The sequence below is a fragment of the Zalophus californianus genome, chromosome 13 (assembly GCF_009762305.2).
Source record: "Zalophus californianus isolate mZalCal1 chromosome 13, mZalCal1.pri.v2, whole genome shotgun sequence".
NCBI classification, from domain to species: domain Eukaryota; kingdom Metazoa; phylum Chordata; class Mammalia; order Carnivora; family Otariidae; genus Zalophus; species Zalophus californianus.
Window position 1 is genome coordinate 34840001 of NC_045607.1, and position 19335 is coordinate 34859335.

Here is a 19335-nt window from a genome sequence, read left to right on the forward strand (position 1 = left end):
AGTTAATTTTACAAATAGTTGATAATGTTTGTAGTATGCCTGCTGGTTGTTAGCTAAAGGTAAACAATACGATAGCCAGTAAAATGAAGCACGATAACGCAGCGGCTAAAATCAGTGACTCTAGAGCCAAAATGGCTGGATTCAAATCCTGACTCCACTATTTACTATCTTGGGCAAGTTATACATCTCTGTGTCTCTTTTCTCACTAATAAAATGCGGATAACCATACCCCTTCAAAGGGCTGTTATGATGGTTAAAGAGTTGGTTAAGTATAAAGTCCTTAGAACAATGCCTGCTATGTAGCAAACACTCAACTATATTAATTACTGTTATGACGATGACAATTTGGCACTCTCCATTCTTCTGATGCAAAACTGATCATGGGGAAATGGCATCAATGAGGTAGCTGAAATAAAGGAAATCTATTGCAAAACAGTCAACTCTCAGATGTGACCAAACTTAAGAGAATGCAAAAACTCACCATTTAAGTGAGCTGTTGATATAGATAATGACAGTGAGAAAAAGAGATCCAAAAGAAAAGGACAAATGAAAAATACAGATTTTGTCAGGATATAGCTGCTTGTAGCTACCTTCTTTATAGAAAGAAGGAATTCAGAAACATTGATTAGCAACTACTGCACCATGTGCAATGTACCTATTTTTCATTTAACTGAGGTGCACTCATTCAGTAATGCTTAGTTGTTCAAAAATATGCAGCAAAGAATATGTGATCAGATAAATCTGATTTCAGATATAATAATTAAATTTTGAAATAAAAAAACCCAAAATATCTTTTTTTTTTTTTAAAGATTTCTTTATTTATTTATTTGAGAGAGAGAATGAGAGAGAGAGAGCATGAGAGCGGGGAGGGTCAGAGGGAGAAGCAGACTCCCCGCTGAGCAGGGAGCCCGATGTGGGACTCGATCCCGGGACTCCAGGATCATGACCTGAGCCGAAGGCAGTCGCTTAACCAACTGAGCCACCCAGGCGCCCAAAAACCCAAAATATCTTGATCACTGGTGAAAACAAAAGTATCCCATGCCACTCTCAAAGTTTATATCTTTCTTCAGTTTACTCAAGCTTACTTCCTTTTTACCACAAGGTTTAAATAATAACAACAATCTCAGTGTCCTTACTAGTTCTTCTCTCTTGCCTTTCTTATAATAGCTAGACAGCTACCACCTATTGGCTGAGAAAGTGACTATCAGGAAAGAGAAACTTGGGAGGGATAGAGCCCTATAATTTGGGGAATAAATCTAGCCACTTTAGTAGTGAATACATAATCCATGCACACAAGTGAAGAAGTCTTATTTCCTGCTCTCTAGCATCTTAATTCTCTCTTTTGATAGCTTTTGGCACACTCAGATCTCTCCCTGTTTCTAAAAAAATCCCAAACTTCTTCTGAACAACAATTAAAACTCCAGCTGATTTCATTGTTGCTTTGGTATTCGTGCTGACATTCCGAGATAACTGGGAACTAGTTCTCATACCTTCTATACCAGACTGCTTCCCTAAGCCCACTAGCAGGTACCAGAAGTTCTAAATTAGATTCAGAAGAGATAAAGGTAAAATAATTTTAAAATGGGAGTTCAGAACTTTTATTTATAAACCAATTATACAAAGTCCATCATAAATAACAAATATGTAGCAGAACAAATCATTTAAAAACTACTGAAAGTAATCCTGATTCATCTTAACCAACTACATTAAACTCCTTTTATTTATCATTATTCCCTGATATCCAATTCTACTTCTCTAATTCTCATGGGATTCTCCTGGGGAAATTTCCTTTTCATCTTCTCTCAAGAATCTTCTCCAAGATATGTCAGGGATACAACTAGTCACCTTTAGGACCAAAGTTGTGTTGATACTATAGTAACTTCAGTCTAAAAACTTGTCCTTTTTTTTTTTAAAAGAATAACATTAAATATTATAAAAGTAATGCATATTCATTATAAAGACAGAAAATACAGATAAACAAAAAATAAGTCACCTATAATACTACCACCTGAAATAACTATTGCAAACATTTCAGAATATTTTATTCCAAATTTTCTTTTATATACAAACAAAAAACAATTGAAAAACAAAATTTAAAAAACAATACCATCTGCTACAGTTCCAAGAAAAATGAAGTACTTAGGTATAAATCTAAGTATGTAGAGAATGTATACACTGATTACAAAACTCTGGTAAGAGAAACTAAAGACCTAAGTAAATGGAGACACATACTATGTTCATGGATTGAAGACTCAAAATATTAGAGTCAATTCTCTCCATAGTGATCAACAGACTGAACAAAATACCAACTGAAGTCCCATCAAGATTTTTTTGTAGGTACATGAGACTTATTCTAAAACTTAGATGGAAAAAGAAAGGAACGAGAATAGCTAAAGTCATTTTATAAAATAATAACAAAGTTTAAGAAATCACACTATCTGGTTTTAATACTTACTACAAAGCCGTAATATTGTAAAACAGTGTGATATTGACGAGGGGAACAGATACTTAAATCAATGCAACAGAACAGACTCCAGAAATGAATCCACAGATGTGGCCATTTAATCTTTGACAAAGAAGTAAAAGAAGTAAAAGCAACTCACTGCAAAGATAGTCTTTTCAACAAATGGTGATGAACAACTAACTCATCATCCATGTGTAAAGAAAATGAACCAACCTCATACTTTATACAAAGATGAACTCAAAATGGATCACAGGTCTGAATATAAAACATAAAACAATAAACATTTTGGGATAATACACAGGAGAAATCCTTGTTAACTGCAGTTGGATAAAGAGTTCTTAGTACATCAAAAGCACAATCCATAAAAGAAAAAACATTGATAAACTGGATTTCACCAAATTTAAAAACTACTGCTCTGCCAAAGACTATCAAGAGAATAAAAAGATAAGCTATAGATTGGGAGAAAATGTATGGCCATCACATATCTAAAAAACCCCTTATCCAAAATACAGAAAAAGCTCTCAAAACACAATCAGAAAATAAACACAATGACTAAAAACTAAGAAAGGATTTGGACACTTCACCACAAAGGATTAAAGGATAGCAAATAAGCACATGAAAGGATATTCAACGTTTTTAGCCATTAGGCAAATGCAAACTGAAACAAGACAGATACTACAGAACTATTAGAATGGCTAAAATAAAAAATACTGACAATATCAAAGGCTGATGAGGATACAGAGCAATTGGACTTCTCACTTTGCTAGTAGGAACACAAAATGGTTCAGCCACTCTGGAAAACAGTATGGCCGTTTCTTTCTTTTTTTTTTTTAATTTTATTACGTTATGTTAGTTCCCATACAATAAATCATTAGTTTTTAATATGGCAGTTTCTTAGAAAGTTAAACATACACAGGACCAGCAATCTCCAACCTGGAAATTGACCCCAAAGGAATGAAAAATATGTTCACACAAAAGACTATAAACAAATATCCATAGCACCCTTATTTGTAATAGTCAGAAACTATAAACAACCCAAATGTTCCTCAATGGATAAATGCATAAACAAACTATAATACATCCATACAATGGAATACTACAAAGGAAATAAACCATTGACACATGGAACAACTCAGATGAATCTCCAAGATACTATGTAAGTGAAAGAAGCTAGTCTCAAAACTTTACAATCATGTGACTCTATTTATACAACACTCTTGAAAAAACAAAACTATAGTAATGGAGAACAAATTAATGGCCAGAAGTTATGGATGAGGGGAGGGTGTGACTACACAGAGATAGCAAGAAGGAGTTTTTTTGGGGGTGATGAAACTGTTCTGTATCCAGACTGTGGTGGAGTTTACATGAATCCATACATATTCATATAACTGACCACCAAAAGAAAAAAAAGTCAATTTTACTATTAAAAAAAGAAGAATGGGATGCCTGGCTGGCTGTCAGTATGTGACTCTTGATCTCGGGGTTATAAATTTGAGCCCCATGCTGGGTGTGGAGATTACTTAAAAATATAATCTTAAAAAAAAAAAAAAGAATGAACATACGCTAGATTGGTTACTGATGACACTATTCCTAAAATGTTTTAGAGGCAGTAATAGAGTATTGTACATTACATATCGTGGTAAAAAATTATAAAATGAATATATATTCACTATAAAAATATAAAGAATAGTGGGGTACCTGGGTGGCACAGATGGTTGAGCATCCAACTCTTGGTTTTGGCTCAGGTCATGATCTCAGGGTCAAGAGACTAAGCCCTTGAGGCCCCTCCGCTCAGGGAAGAATCTGCTTGGAACTCCCTCTCCCTCTGCCCCTCCCCACTACGCTCTCTCACTCTCTTTCTCTAAAATAAATAAATAAAAATCTTTATATATATATATAGAATAGAAATAAAAAAACTCTTCTATGATTCTTGACATAACCATAGTAAACATTTTGGAATACTTCATTCCAAATTATTTTCCATGCAAATCTATATACATATAAAAATGTTTATTTGTATGGAAACAGGATTATATTTCATATACTGTTTTGTAATTTGTGCTTTTCACTTAATGTACTGGTAACTTTATATTCCAATATTCATTTTTATGTTTTAAATTTTTAAAAAAGATTTATTATTTATTTGGGGGGGCAGAAGGAAAGAGAGTCTCAAGCAGACTCTGCACCAAGTGTGGAGCTGGATGTGGGGTGCGATATAATGACCCTGAGATCATGACCTGAGCCAAAATCAAGAGTCCGATGCTTAACCAACTGCGTCACCCAGGCGCCTGTTTTATCATTTTTTATTTATTTTTACATCATTTTTTGAATAGCTGAAGAGTATTCCATTATATGGGATGTACTGTAAGTTACTTAAATGAGCTAAAATGTTAAATTTTTGAGTTGCTTCTAATTTTCATTATTGTAAACAATTCTGAGATGAACATTCTTGTAGATGTATCTGTGCAAACATCCATCACTGAATTCCAGAAAGGTTATCCAAATGTACTTCTGTATCCAGCACAACTTCTCTAACATTATTATTATTATGGAGACATTTTTCTTTCTTCCTATTAAGTTTTAAGAGATTTTTTTATATTATAGAAATCATACATTTTATAAAAATCTTTCCCAAGTTGTGGTCTGTCATTTAATTTTATTAATGGTCTCTTTGGATGGACATTTTTTTAAAGTTAAATCTATTCTCCCTTTTCCTTCATGGTTTCTGAAATTGGTGTCTTTGTTTTCTAATAAGACCATTTAATCCATTTATTTATTGTGATAACTGATAGGTCTGGTTCTATTTTTATCCTCATACTTGTATTTTTTATGCATTCTTGCTGTTTCCATTTTTTCCTATCACTTGTTATATTAAGTTTCTTCTGCCTCATTTTTAATTAGTAATCTAAAATTTATATGGCTTATTTTTCTTCTTGTAGTTAAAACAAACTTCATTTTATTGGAATTATCTATGATTCACCTTGTAGTTTTCAAATTACATTTTTTAAAGAATTTTTTCTAAAATTAAGTTTAAAAAACAGATCAATAGGAAGTATTCATACACGTACCTTACACCTTCCTGGTTTCAGTGTTGATTGCTGCTAATTTTATTCTGACTTTTCCAATAAATTCACAAATGAACAACAGCTTGGCCATGTCATCTATTTTTCTCAGGATGTTCTACCCTCTAGGGATTTCTCTATTGCCTTCTGGCATTTAGTATTGCACAGGAGAAGTTTGATGCAAGCCTGATGTTGTGTGTATGTGTGTGTACATGTAATGTGTTTTTTTTTTTTTCCTGTCTGGATATCTGTGTGATTTTCATTTGTTTGACATTCAGACAGTTCACTAGCATATGTCTAGATATGGGACTTTTTTCTCTCTCCTATTGGGTGCATGCTCTCTTAATCAGAATTTTTGTTCATTTTGTTTTGGACCACTTCTCCTCTATTCACAACATGAAAAATGAATTGTGATTTTCTCTATTTTCCTCCTATTTCTTATAATGAATTTATTTCATTTGGGGTCATCTTTGATTCCTTTTTTAATCTACCAGTTCTTCATATTTGCCCTTCTATGAGCCCATCCTAAAAAAAAAATTTTTTTTTAAAGACTTATGTCAATCCGGCTACTATTAGGAACTGAGGTGGTATCTGCCAAGGACTGTATAGGTCTCTAACAAACTTCACAGAAAAATTTAGTTTTCTCAGAGGTCTGGTTTGTGAGGAACAGAGTTTTAATTATAAAGATCTGCAAAGTACAGATGGTTTATCTCACCGAAAATTGTTATCTACTTCATTAAAAGACCATTACTGTTGTCCCAGATTCTTATAAATGTATCAAGGTAAAGGTTATGTATAAGCATCCCCGCAACAGGTGAAGTAGTGGTAGGTACTGGTGTTGATGAGGTGGGTAAGAAAGAAGGGTTTAGAAGTGAGACACTATAGTTTACTTCATTACTGATTCCTATGTAAAAGATCACTGGCTAAGGAAAAAATAAAAATTTAGAATAACACTTCATGAGGTAATTAATTTAAAAGTTGAGTCTTGTCTTCTTATATATCTTAAACTCCCCCAATACAATGATTAGTGTTCTCAGGGTGTATAATTTTCCTTTAGTATCTATGACTACAGAGAGAATTATTATTATTTTTGAAGATTTTATTTATTCCCACAGAGCGGGAAGGCCGATGTGGGGCTTGATCCCAGGACCCTGGGACCATGACCTGAGCCGAAGGCAGACACTTAACGACTGAGCCACCCAGGTGCCCCAGAGAGAATTATTTTAACATTATATAACTAAAAGTTCAATTAGCTCATAATACTTTATTACAGAATTTTCTTGAGTTCCTGAAATTCTTAGCTTATTATTATTTTATTAAAGCAATAATCATTAGAAGGCTGTACAACATGGCAAAATCACACTTGTTATTGGACTGAAATCTTGTAGAAATCATTATCTTTCTGTTTGTAAACAAAGGAAACAATACAATAAAAAGACAAAGGCAAAGCTAATCATGTCTCCTAGCCCTCTACCAATCTATTATCAGTCATCTGAGGAAATCCAATGTTAGCAGCCTACTACCTTGGTATGCATTCTTCTACCCCATTTATTTTTGTTCATAAAGAGATACACACACACACACACACACACACACACACACACACACACACGCACGAAAACAGATTATAATAGAGTTCATTTTAAAAAACTTTTTTTTTTTTTTAAATAATCTCTACACTCAACATGGGGCTTAAACTCATAGCCCTGAGGTCAAGAGTCACATGCTCCACCAACTGAGCCAGCCAGGCACCCCTCATTTTGTTTTTACTGAAACAGAATCATTCTATAGACATCTGTAAATTTTCAAGAGGAAATGTGTGTACCTCTTAAATGGAATACCTAAGTAATTTAATTAGTATATAATTGAAGAAAACAGTGTTGTCTTTAAGATGAGTAAACTGGCAAGGATAGATGTCCATAATTAAGTCTGAATACTTTCACAGGTTTAAAATCATTCTCTGTTGCTGTATTTTCCTTCACTATGGACAATTTGAGGGAGAATATTAGAACTCAGACAGAAAACTGTATGAGGGGCACCTGGGTGACTTGAGTTGGTTAAGCGTCTGACTTTGACTCAGGTTGTAATCCTGGGGTCCTGGTATTGAGCCCCATGTCAGGTTCCATGCTCAGAGGGGAGCTCAGAGGGGTCTGCTTCTTCCTCTCCCCACCCACCCCCAGCTCATGTGTGCTCTCCCTCTCAAATAAAACCTTAAAAAAAAGAAAAAGAAAACTATGAGATTTATAAAGTCCAGGGGAGTTGACCTTAGTCTGTAATGCCTAGTAAATAAAATTTTTAGCCTTCCAGGTGTTAATGAGAATCTGATTTCCTTAATGTCACTCCCCAAACTCATAGCTTAGATAACTATGTCCCCGAATTTGCTCTTATTGGGACGCCTGGGTGGCTCAGTAGTTAAACGTCTGCCTTGGGCTCAAGTCATGATCCCAGGGTCCTGGGATCGAGCCCCACATTGGGCTCCCTGCTCAGTGGGAAGCCTGCTTCTCCCTCTCCCACTCCCCTTGCTTGTGTTTCCCCTCTTTCGCTGTCTCTCTGTGTCTGTCAAATAAATAAAATCTTAAAAAAAAAAAAAAAAGGATTTGCCCTTATTATTGGATCTAACAGTCAAATTCAAGTCCAAGTCTACATGGGTTTTTATACTTGAACTGAAAATTAAAAAGAAAAGGTGAGGGGTATAATGAGTTTGAAATTTAAAAAAATTCCCAGTGGTCTGTTGCTGTATTTCTCAAAAGACTCAGGTCTTCCCAATGTGACTGCACTGAAAAGTTCATACCTAAGTCCCATAAAATTCTCAATGAAAATCTAAAGTTTATTTATCTCTTTATTTTTTAGGGCTGTCAATTTTGGTAAATAGACTGTAAGGGGACAATCCTTCCCCTCTTTTGGTGGAAGTTAGGTGTCTGGAGAAAAGGGAACTGTCTCTATCATCTACAAACTTATTCTTACAACTTCAATAAAGAAAATGTAAACCTGCTCTCAATCTGCTAGGTCTACTGAAAGTGACTAGTGCTACAGGGAGAATTGAGGAGACTAGGGGAAATTGTCAGGTTAGTCACAGATGACTAGAAAGAATACTATTTAGTACAATTTCAAAATAAGGACTGGTTTCTCCTTCAAATTGTAACCATGCTAAATTACATACCTTCAGTTAAAACTGTCTACCCTCTAAGGTTATTTCCATAAGCTTTTATTTACATACATATATATATATATATATATAAAACCATGAAAAGTTTCAGATATTCATTTATTAGGTGGTTTGGGAACAGTTCCAATGAATTATTAATTACTAATTCTGGGATTTGCTCCCTGAACAATGAACACATATGAATTTTCACTAACATTATCATGAGTTTTGCATATACCAATCAAGAGGATAAGAGACCTCCAAGCACAGAATCTACGTAACTTCTTTGGGGGGTATTCTGGTCTCTCAGGTAAATAAGCATTTTATAAACCTATTCAACTTTTTTTTTTAAGATTTTATTTATTTATTTGAGAGAGAGAGAATGAGAGATAGAGAGCACGAGAGGGAAGAGGGTCAGAGGGAGAAGCAGACTCCCCGCTGAGCAGGGAGCCCGATGTGGGACTCGATCCCAGGACTCCAGGATCATGATCTGAGCCGAAGGCAGTCGCCCAACCGAGCCACCCAGGCGCCCTCAACTTATTTTTTATTAAGCAAATCAATCAATCCTAGTCATGACCCTTGCTCTAATATTATGTTTAAATGACATGAAAATGCAGTAAAAAGCAAGAGAAAGTATTCTAGCCCAAGTCATAACTTCTTTTCTTTATTCTAAAAAGTGAAAGAAATAAAGTATTCTAACCCAAGTCATATTTTCTTTTCTTTATTCTCAAAAGTTGTAATGTTTAGGTGTCAGCAGACTACATATTTATGTGAACATACCTATCAATCTATTACAATGATACACTTGTTATCTTGACTTCAATTAAGTTCAGCAGGAAAATTAGTTTATGATTATTTGAATTGTAAAAGGTTATCAGAATGTTAGTTTTATTTTTCCTTTCCTCAAATTTATCTTTTCAAGGTACTGAAAAAGATGATACAGTATATTCCATCACAAACTTACAGATTTTTCCATATGAAAGCTGATGGTTGACAAACCAAAAACACAGGACTGCATCAATACCTATAATACTAGTTCAAAATGGAGATATTAAAGAAAATCACTAAAGAAAATACTAAAGAAGTAGAACTGGCTACTTGAGGTAGTGAGGGGGAAACAAGAAAAAGGATTTCCTTTGCCTTAGATATTTCATTTTATTTTATGCATATTATAGGTATTATAGGTTTTGGAAAACCTGTTGAAACTTGATTTTAAATATTATTGAGAGATGCCTACCTCTTAATGAGTCAAGCTAAGAATTTCCAAGCCTGTATATCAATGTGTAGGATCTGGCAACTTTCACAAGCATGACTGGATGGTAGGTAAGTGGGGTCTGTTGCCCCTAATTCACTAATTTGCTTATTAATCCTACAGGTGAGGTACTCCACTAGAAGCTGGAGATACAGCACTGAACATGTCTGAAAACAGACATGGAGCTTACATTCTAATTAGGGGAGACAGAAAAATATACAGATTGTCCGATATAACTGTTATGGAGGAAAACAAAGCAGGGAAGAAGGGCAGGGAATGTTGGAGGTGCTGTTTTTTAATTATGGTGGTCAGGGAAGGCCTCTCTAAAAAGGAGATATACATGAGTAAAGGCATGAAGGAGATGAATCATTGTGGATACCCCGATACCCAGTAGAGAGAACAGCAGGCAGAGGCAAGAAAATGTTTGGTCTTTTAAGGAACAGCAAGGAGACCAGGTGGAGTAAGCAAGGGATTACTGTAGGAGATGTGGTCGAGAAGCCAGATCACATATGGCCTTGCTGGTGAGTCTAAGGACCGTAGCTTTTACTCTGGGGGAGATGCAAAGTCGTATTTGAGGATTTGGGATAGAGGACTGATATAATCTGAGTTATGTTTAAAAAGGATTACTCTGGGGCTGGCCAAGTCAGTAGAGAGCATGCAACTCTTGACTTTGGGGTTATAAATTCAAGCCCCACACTGGGTCTAGAGATTACCTCAAAATAAAATCCTTAGGGGTCCCTAGGAGGCTCAGTCAGTTGAGCATCTGACTCCTGGTTTTGGCTCAGGTCATGATCTAAGGGTTGTGAGATTGAGCCCCAGGTCGGGCTCCGTGCTGGGCATGGAGTCTGCTTAAGATTCTCTCTCTCTCTCCCTTTGTTCCCCCCGCCAAAAAATAAAATAAAATAAAAATCTTTATAAATAAATAAATAAATAGGATTACTCTAGCCAGCTACTGAAAACTGAACATAAAGGGGAAAGGAAGCAGGGAACCAGTTCAGGAAGCTATTAGAATAATCCAGGCAGGGGCGCCTGGGTGGCTCAGTCAGTTGAGTGGCTGCCTTCAGCTCAGGTCATGATCTCGGGGTCCTGGGGAACGAGTCCCGCGTTGGGCTCCTTGCTCAGTGGGGAGTCTGCTTCTCCCTCTCCCTCAGCCTCTCCCTGCCCTGCTCATGCTCTCTCTCTCATGCTCTCTCTCTCAATAAATAAATAAAATCTTTTTTTTAAAGATTTTATTTATTTGACAAAGAGAGACATAGACAGAGAATAGAAGCAGGGGGAGTAGGGGAGGGAGAAGCAGGTTCTCCACGGAGCAGGGAGCCTGATGCAGGGCTGGATCCCAGGACCCTGGGATCATGACCTGAGCCAAAGGCAGACACTTAACCGACTGAGCCACCCAGGCGCTCCTAAATAAAATCTCAAAAAAAGAGAATAATCCAGACAGTAGATGCTCGCTTATGCTTATGTTAGGGGGATAGTGATAGAAATGATGAGAAATGGTCAGATTCTGGATTATGCTGTGAATCATTCTTTCCAGGGTTAAAGCAATGCATTAAATTATGATACAATAGAAAACTGGCTCTCCATGTGTGGAAGAGATACGGAATCAGAAAGGAGAAATAGTCCAGGAATGGCTATATATTTCCTTCCTCAATCTGCACTGTCTTTGAATGTAAGAGCAGGAAGGCAAGCAAACAAGTGCTCAGAAAATACTGACCCTTGTGTATGTTTCAAGCCATATGATTACAGGAAAACTCACTTACCCTGGATCATGAGCTCCTATGGCATTACTTTACAGCTGATATTTCTAGAGACAGGTGACATGTTATTACAGGCATAGCTTCTTGGCTCCCTCCTATGGTCTAATTTTTTATACTTTCCAGATATCTGTTACTTGCAAGTCACCAAGCTTAGTCTTCTGATATTCTCTCATTTAATTTTCACCACCCTGGTGTACCTTCCATCACATCACTTTCTTTTTTAAGACTTTATTTATTTTGTCAGAGAGAGAAAGAGAGAGCGCACAAGCAGGGGGAGCTGCATGTAGAGGCAGAAGGAGAAGCAGGCTCCCCACTAAGCAAGGAGCCTGATGTGGGACTTGATTCCAGGACTCTCAGATCTATGACCTGAGCCGAAGGCAGAGACTCAACCAACTGAGCCACCTAGTCATCCCCATCACCTCACTTTTACAGTGTTCTTTCCCATGTCTGCCTTTCTTATACTCTGAGCTACTCAAAGGCAGGGACCATCTCTCACTCATCTTTATTTCTTTAGTACTTGGAATATTGCCTGGCATATAGTAGGCAATCAGCAAATTTTTGATAAACAAATATAAAAAGTGTATTTGGGCGATTCAACAGTGGCGATGTTTTTGAATAAAAGTAGAACTAATCACTATTATACAAAACAAAATATCTGAATTAAGGAAGTCTTTAATTTCAAAACTTGGTTCAATTATTGAGCTCAATAATTGTGTTTCAGCCAGTCTTATTTCTGGCCAGTAGTATCTCAATAAGACTAGGGAAAGGGTAAGAGGCAAAAGGCATATGAATACCATTCTGTGTTCCTTGGAGTTGATAAAAATAAATGCCCTTTTCTTAAATAATTACCTGGACAAAAACAATATTCAATAACTGTTCACTCTTTATATGAAGAGCATGAAGTGATAACTATAAGATCTTAAATCTTAAAAAAAAAAAAATCACATTAGGGCATCTGGGTGGCTTAGTTCGTTGGGTGGCTGGCTCTTGATTTTGGCTCAAGTCATGATCTTGGGGTTGTGGGTTCAAGCCGGACACAAGGCTCGATATCACGATCTGAGCTGAAACCATGAGTGGGACGTTTAACTAACTGTGCCACCCAGGCGCCCCTCAGTTTTCTTCTTTGTAAAATTGGAACATTAAACAGTATCTATCATATGGTAGTTGTGAGGATTACATAAATGACACAATCACAAATATCTACAGAACACCCATTATGTGCTGAGGATACAGCAGTGAACAAAGCACTCCCCCTTCCTAGTTAGTAATGCATTTAGCACAGTGCTTGAAACACTGTAAGTAATTAACTATAGCTATTATTATCTTGGAAATGTCAGATATACCTTACAGAATAGGATTATGTGTACAAGATGTGCTCACACAGTTTAAAATTTTCTGTATATTTAAGGGGTACCTGGGTGGTTCAGTTGGTTGACTCCTGATTTTGGCTCCAGTCATGATCTCAGGGGTTGTGAGTGAGATCGAGCCTGCGTTCAGCTCTATGCTCAGTGGGAAGTCTGCTTCTCTCCTCCCTCCCACGTGTACTCTCTCTCTCTCTGAAATATTTTTAAAAAATAAAAAATAAAATTTTCTATTTAAAAAATTGTTGACAAGAGGAGAGAATCTATGGCAGACTCAGAATTGGAATTCTTTCCAAACTGCAGATTCTTTTCCTTTGGAAGGTATCGATGATACAGGTTTTCTATCCTTTACATTGTAAAACTCTGGAATTTGAAACAAATTACTTTTATGCAGTAGTTAACGTATGAGGCTTTTTCCCAAGCAGAGTTCAGGAAAAGTCTTTCATTACAGCAAGAATATGAATATGACTCGTCAGTTTTCATTACAGATTCTCTTTGCACAATAACTGGTACTCTGGCATGACAGAGATCAGTGCTGTGGCTACAGGGATGTATAAAGTAAATGGAAGTTTCTTAATCTCTTTAACTGACAAGAAGGTAGGGCATTTATAATTACCCAGGTCTTCGGTAATCCTTTGTGAACGAGTAACAAGTCCAGCAGGTGGGAAGATGAAAATGACAAAGAAGGGAGAACAGTACTGTCAGAGGTATGGCCCTTAAATAAGCCGAAAGTATCTACATAAAGAGGGAGGAGTAATGACTTAGAAGCAGCCACAGTGAGTGAGAAAGAGTTTAATCCTACTCAACCTAATTCAGATATGTGAGTCAAGAAAGAATGAGCAGCAAGCATTTGAGAGGGTTGCAGGGGAAACACTGTTTTCTCTGGAGGGCCAGGTTTCAAGACAAATTTAAAGCATGTATGGGACTGGATGAATAGTTCCAGCAACCTAAGGCCAGAATGACTCTGCTTCCAAGTGAATCCTCATGAAGCGCTTCTGGGATGGTGGAAGGACTATAAGTTTCTTCAGATGGAGTCAGTGAACTCCAGGTTTGTTTGGGCTCCAGGGGAATCTTATACAAGGTGGGCAGTCTAGAAAAAGATCAGTGTCCAGAACCTTCACCATGTAATTACAAAAAACCCCAACAGTTAGATCTTGGCAGATTTAGGGGAAAGGGTGCTGCCTTCTCTGAAGTCAGCCATAGCCTAACCCTATCTTAAAAACGTAACATTCACTGGGGTTATTAACCCTCAAGGCCATTTTAGATAAAGAGTTTAACATACATTCGAGGCCAAAATTAAGCAGTTAAGCAGAATGGACTAGATTTAATTCATAGCTGATTATATAACCTTTTACAAATCATTCTTAACTGTTCTGTACTACATTTTCTTATTAAAAAAAAACTGCTCATGATAATGTCTGAGATCCTTCTGTTATCACAGGGAAATAAGACCATATTTGTAAGAGCTTTTCAGAAGAAAGGAGTAAAGAAATATGCTATTAAATGTAACTGCCAAACTAGAAAATCTGCCAAAAAAAAATTATAATTGACAACGTAATGCAGAGAACAGTAGTATAAAATTAAGCCAAGTTAGGATTTTTACTTTTAAGACAGTAAATATTAAAAAGTAAGTTTAAGCTACTTTAAAAAAAAAGATTTTATTTATTTATTTGGGAGAGAGTAAGAGAGAGATGGAGCGAGTGTGGGGGCGGGGGCAGAGGCAGAGAATCTCAAGCAGACTCTGTGCTGAGCCCAGAGCCCAACGTGAGGCTTGATTTCACATTTGACCTGAGCCAAAATGAAGAGTTGGATGCTTAACCGACTGAGGCACCCAGACGCCCCAAAAAACTACATTTTTTTTTAAAGATTTTATTTTTTTGAGTAATCTATACACCCAATATGGGGCTTGAACACACAACCCCAAGATCAAGAGTCACATGTTCTACCAACTGAGCCAGCCAGGTGCCCCAGTTTAAGCTACTTTGGAAAGAAATAACAACTTCTATCTCCACACCTAGTCTTGAGAATCACATTCAATGTCACTAGTGGCCTAAGAAATACAAATAAAGGGGCGCCTGGGTGGCTCAGTCGTTAGGCGTCTGCCTTTGGCTCAGGTCATGATCCCAGGGACCTGGGATCGAAACCCGCATCGGGTTCCCTGCTATGCAGGAGGCCTGCTTCTCCCTCTCCCACTCCCCCTGCTTGTGTTCCCTCTCTTGCTGTGTCTCTCTCTGTCAAATAAATAAATAAAATCTTAAAAAAAAAAAAGAAATACAAATAAAAACAGTAAGATATCATTTTCTCCTTATCTGATTGGCCAAAATTTTAAAAGACTGATTATAGTGTTTAGAGCACTCTTTTTTTTGGGGGGGGGGGGAGATTTTATTTATGTATTTGAGAGAGTGTGCTCCAGAGGGAGCGCAAGCAGAGGGAGAGAGAGAGAAGCAGACTCCCTGCTGAGCAGGGAGCCCTACAGGGCTTAATCCTAGGACCCTGAGACTATGACCTGAGCCAAAGGCAGATGCATAACCAACTAAGCCACTCAGGTGCCCCTGTTGAGAGCACTCTTAAACACATTTGGCAGGTGGATATATTGGTACTATTTATTTATTTAAAGTTTTATTTTTAAGTAATCTCTACACCCAACGTGGGGCTTTAACTTACAACCCCCGAGATCAAAAGTTGCCATGCTCTACTGATTGAGCCAGTCAGGTGCCCCCACTGGTACCACCTTTTAGAAGAGCAACTGGACAATATTTATCCAGATATAAATGTATATATCCTTTTATTACACAATCCCACTTAGAATCTGACTTACTGAAATGATCTTACACACACATGCACACACACACACAAAGATATTTATTATAGCACTGTTTGCTTTAAAAAATGGGCTGTAACTATAAATATAGATATATCGGTAAAGAAATTGCTGGGTAAACTGGTAAATCTATACAGTGGAGTAAAAGTTAGCCTTTGACAGGTAGATATGAGCTAATGCAGAGATATGCATTCATAAGGAATTAAGGAGAAAAAAGTCAAATTGTAGAACAATGTATAGACAGTGACCTTATCTTTTATTTGTTTAAAAAGACACTTTAAAAATTATAATCAGTAGTTGATATATTTACATGAGAGACATATATACCAAACATTCATATTCTAGTAATGTTTTAATCTGAAATTCATCTCAGTAGAAAGCCGTATCACTCTTTTAGGCAAAAGGTTATAGGTATACTCCAATATAAATAAAATTAGAAAAATGTTTGTGCTTTGTATCATGTCTTTGTGAAGTATAAATTAAAAAGAAAAGATTCTTACTTTAAAAAAAAAAACAACTTCTACAGCCCTTCTGGTCTTTGAAATTTTGACTAAAACTCCATATGATGCAAAATGATGTCCAAAATAATGCGCTAAAATTTAATGTGCTATAGGTAACTGAATGTCTTCTAAATTATTTTTTTTTAAATCTAAAAAGTGAACTAAGATAAGCAGATCTAAAGTATTGGTGGTTTTGTCCTTCTTGCTTAAGGCTATTATATCAGCAAGAGTCATCAATAAGCAGCATCAAGCCAGGCTTCATATAGACCTTTGTATACAACTGCTAAGTAGGTATATATTTTCATCTAACTATGAATGAATAGGTACATAAATTTTACATGTTATTAATTACATACCTCTTTTATTTCAAACCTTTACTTGGCAAGCATATTAAGCAAAGGAGGCAAGCATAGGTTTACAATATTTCTTGATGCTGCCTCCTGATGAACCATTCAGTAGGATCCCTATTAGAACATTGCTTTAGATGATCAGTAGCCAAAGGGACATGGCTATCATCATATATGGTATAGAATAAACATTCTTTTAGGTAGGCTGACTGATAGTTACAAATTGGCACACTGCCCCCAAAGTCCGACAAATCAGTTATACGCAGGATACTCACATCAGCATAGTGGCCTATCATATCACATCGGTCACATCGTTTTCTCCAGGAAGGCCTTTCAAGACATCTGTGAGTGGAAGACATAGGCAAAGAACAGCCTAAGCAAAAGCGGGCCGGGCAGGCATATTGGAGGTGTCCTCTCTCAGAACAGAGACAGCAGGGGCGGACTTTCTAGGTGGCAAACAGAAAACCTCTTTAGCAAAATAGTTTGGTCTCAAATAGAAGATTTTCTTTTTCTGTATAATTCCATAAAATTTATTTCCATTTTGAGACCCCAATGAAGGTCAAATCTTGAGTGTAACTGTAATATCAAATAAAATGTCTGAAATCAGAGCTTTAACACAAGCTATCTGTATCCTGCGGTTGCTAAAAAGGCTCATTGCGCATGTACTATTAACTGGCATCTACTTCTTATGCCTCATCTTGTAGGAACACTGACAAAGTGGATTGTGCCTGGGGAAAGTTGAGGATCTGAAAGCTAAGTCTTAGGAGGAACAGATACTGAAAGAGGCTGCTTTGCCTGGAGGACCAAAGACAAAGAGGAAACCTAAGAGCTGTCTCAAACATCTGAAAGACAATCATTTGGAAGAAGGAGTAGGTAAATGGAAGGAATGTTTCTTGAGGGCTTACTATGTGTCAGGGAACATCTAAGAACTTGAGTTCTGTGTTGTTCCAAAGGTTGATGTATCTGTTTAACGTAATTTACACAATAAACATAGATAAATGCTTAAAATGATAACTTTCTAACAATGAAAATTACCCAACAATGAAAAAGCTGTCTCGGGGCACCTGGGTGGCTCAGTCATTAAGTGTCTGCCTTCGGCTCAGGTCATGATCCCCGGGTCCTGGGACTGAGCCCCGCATCAGGCTACCTGCTCAGCGGGAAGCCTGTTTCTCCTTCTCCTTCTCCCAATCCCCATGCTTATGTTTCCTCTCTCACTGTGTCTCTCTCTGTCAAATAAATAAATAAAATCTTAAAAAAAAAAGAGAGAAAGCTGTCTCATAAAGTAGGTTTGGAAGTGAGAGGGGTCTCAGGAATCATTCGATTTAATTTCCTCATTTTATAGACAAGAAAACAGAGGCATAGAGGGTGAAATGATTTGCCTAAGGTTATGCAACTACCAATGGACAGCTAAATTGATTCTAGGTTTTTCTGACTCTAAACTTCATTGTTCCTTCTCTGCTACTATTCTAGGCTGTGACCCACATGAAAATGTAATGTGAAATCTACACACATATTATGCAAGATTTGAATTCTAAAGTTATAGGGGTTCACTCTTAAGATTTTGATTTTTAACAAAGAGGAAAGAAACATTATGTATTTCACATACTTGTGGAAAGGGGCAGTTTTTCGATAAATGGCCACATTTGTCACAATTTCTACAGGTAACATTTTTGTTGGCTGAATAGTATCGGTGGGTCCATCTTCCAGATGATCTATTATTAACTATCTGGGCCTAAGGGGGAAAAAAATCAATAATTAAAAAAAATATTTCACTCTGTTCAAAAGAATTAACAGCTATAGTCTATTTAATCTATAGAACCCAGCAACAGGGAACTTTTGTGTTCTTAAAAGAAGTTAGAAAAACTTAAAAGGGGTTGCCATGAAGACAACTCTACTTCTTGTCTGTCCCCCCACCCCATTCTTTTACACCTCTCCATATGGTTCCATTTCTTTTGTATCTTCCTCTACTTACAGTTGAGGTCCAGTAGGGGTACTGATAGGCATCATTTAGACATTCTGGTGACATTCAGAGCCAAAGATATTGCTGATTTCTATATATGAATGTATATCATATTTTTCTGAATGAGAAACTTGCTTAAATTTTTACCTAAGGGATTTTTTAAAATGTTTTTTTGTCTTTAAAGTTATAAAACCCATGTAATGACCAAACCCATTCTCTCTTTTGAACAGCCCAGGGTTACTGCCTATAAACTGGATTATAATTTCTAAGAGACAATGAGATAATTTCCTTCCAATAGAGTACTTTTAAGATCTATTCTGCCTACAGTAACCCAATTCTAGTTCTCCCATATTCTAGCCAAAATCTAGTGTCTTGCAAAAGAGTATTAGCAAAACATATCATATGGAATACCTAAAGGGGAATATGTAAATGCCAACCATGCTTTTACCCTGTTGGGTAGAATTTCATCTTTGAAAAAGCTTTTCATCTTTTACTTGTTATTCTGCTGGATTAACCAGGTAGGCCCAATGTAGACACAATCTAATTATCTCTTAAAACTTTTTTACTAAGTTGTAAAATTATTCTCTTTTCTAACCATCTGTCACAATTAAGGCTAATAATTGACAAAGACAAACACCTGCCACATCCTAAATATAGACTAACCAT

General features: G+C 36.6%; 1 protein-coding gene across 2 annotated transcripts in view; it reads right to left on the reverse strand.

Moving 5' to 3' along the window:
• Positions 1-19335, reverse strand: part of ZCCHC7 (zinc finger CCHC-type containing 7) — a 243686-nt gene that overhangs the window by 34582 nt on the left and 189769 nt on the right. For both annotated transcript variants that reach the window (XM_027616791.1, XM_027616792.1), the window contains exons 4-5: positions 18316-18441; positions 16985-17155 (exon numbers count right to left, since the gene is read on the reverse strand). In XM_027616791.1, coding sequence (XP_027472592.1) covers positions 16985-17155; positions 18316-18441 — 297 coding nt within the window. The remainder of the gene's footprint in view (positions 1-16984; positions 17156-18315; positions 18442-19335) is intronic.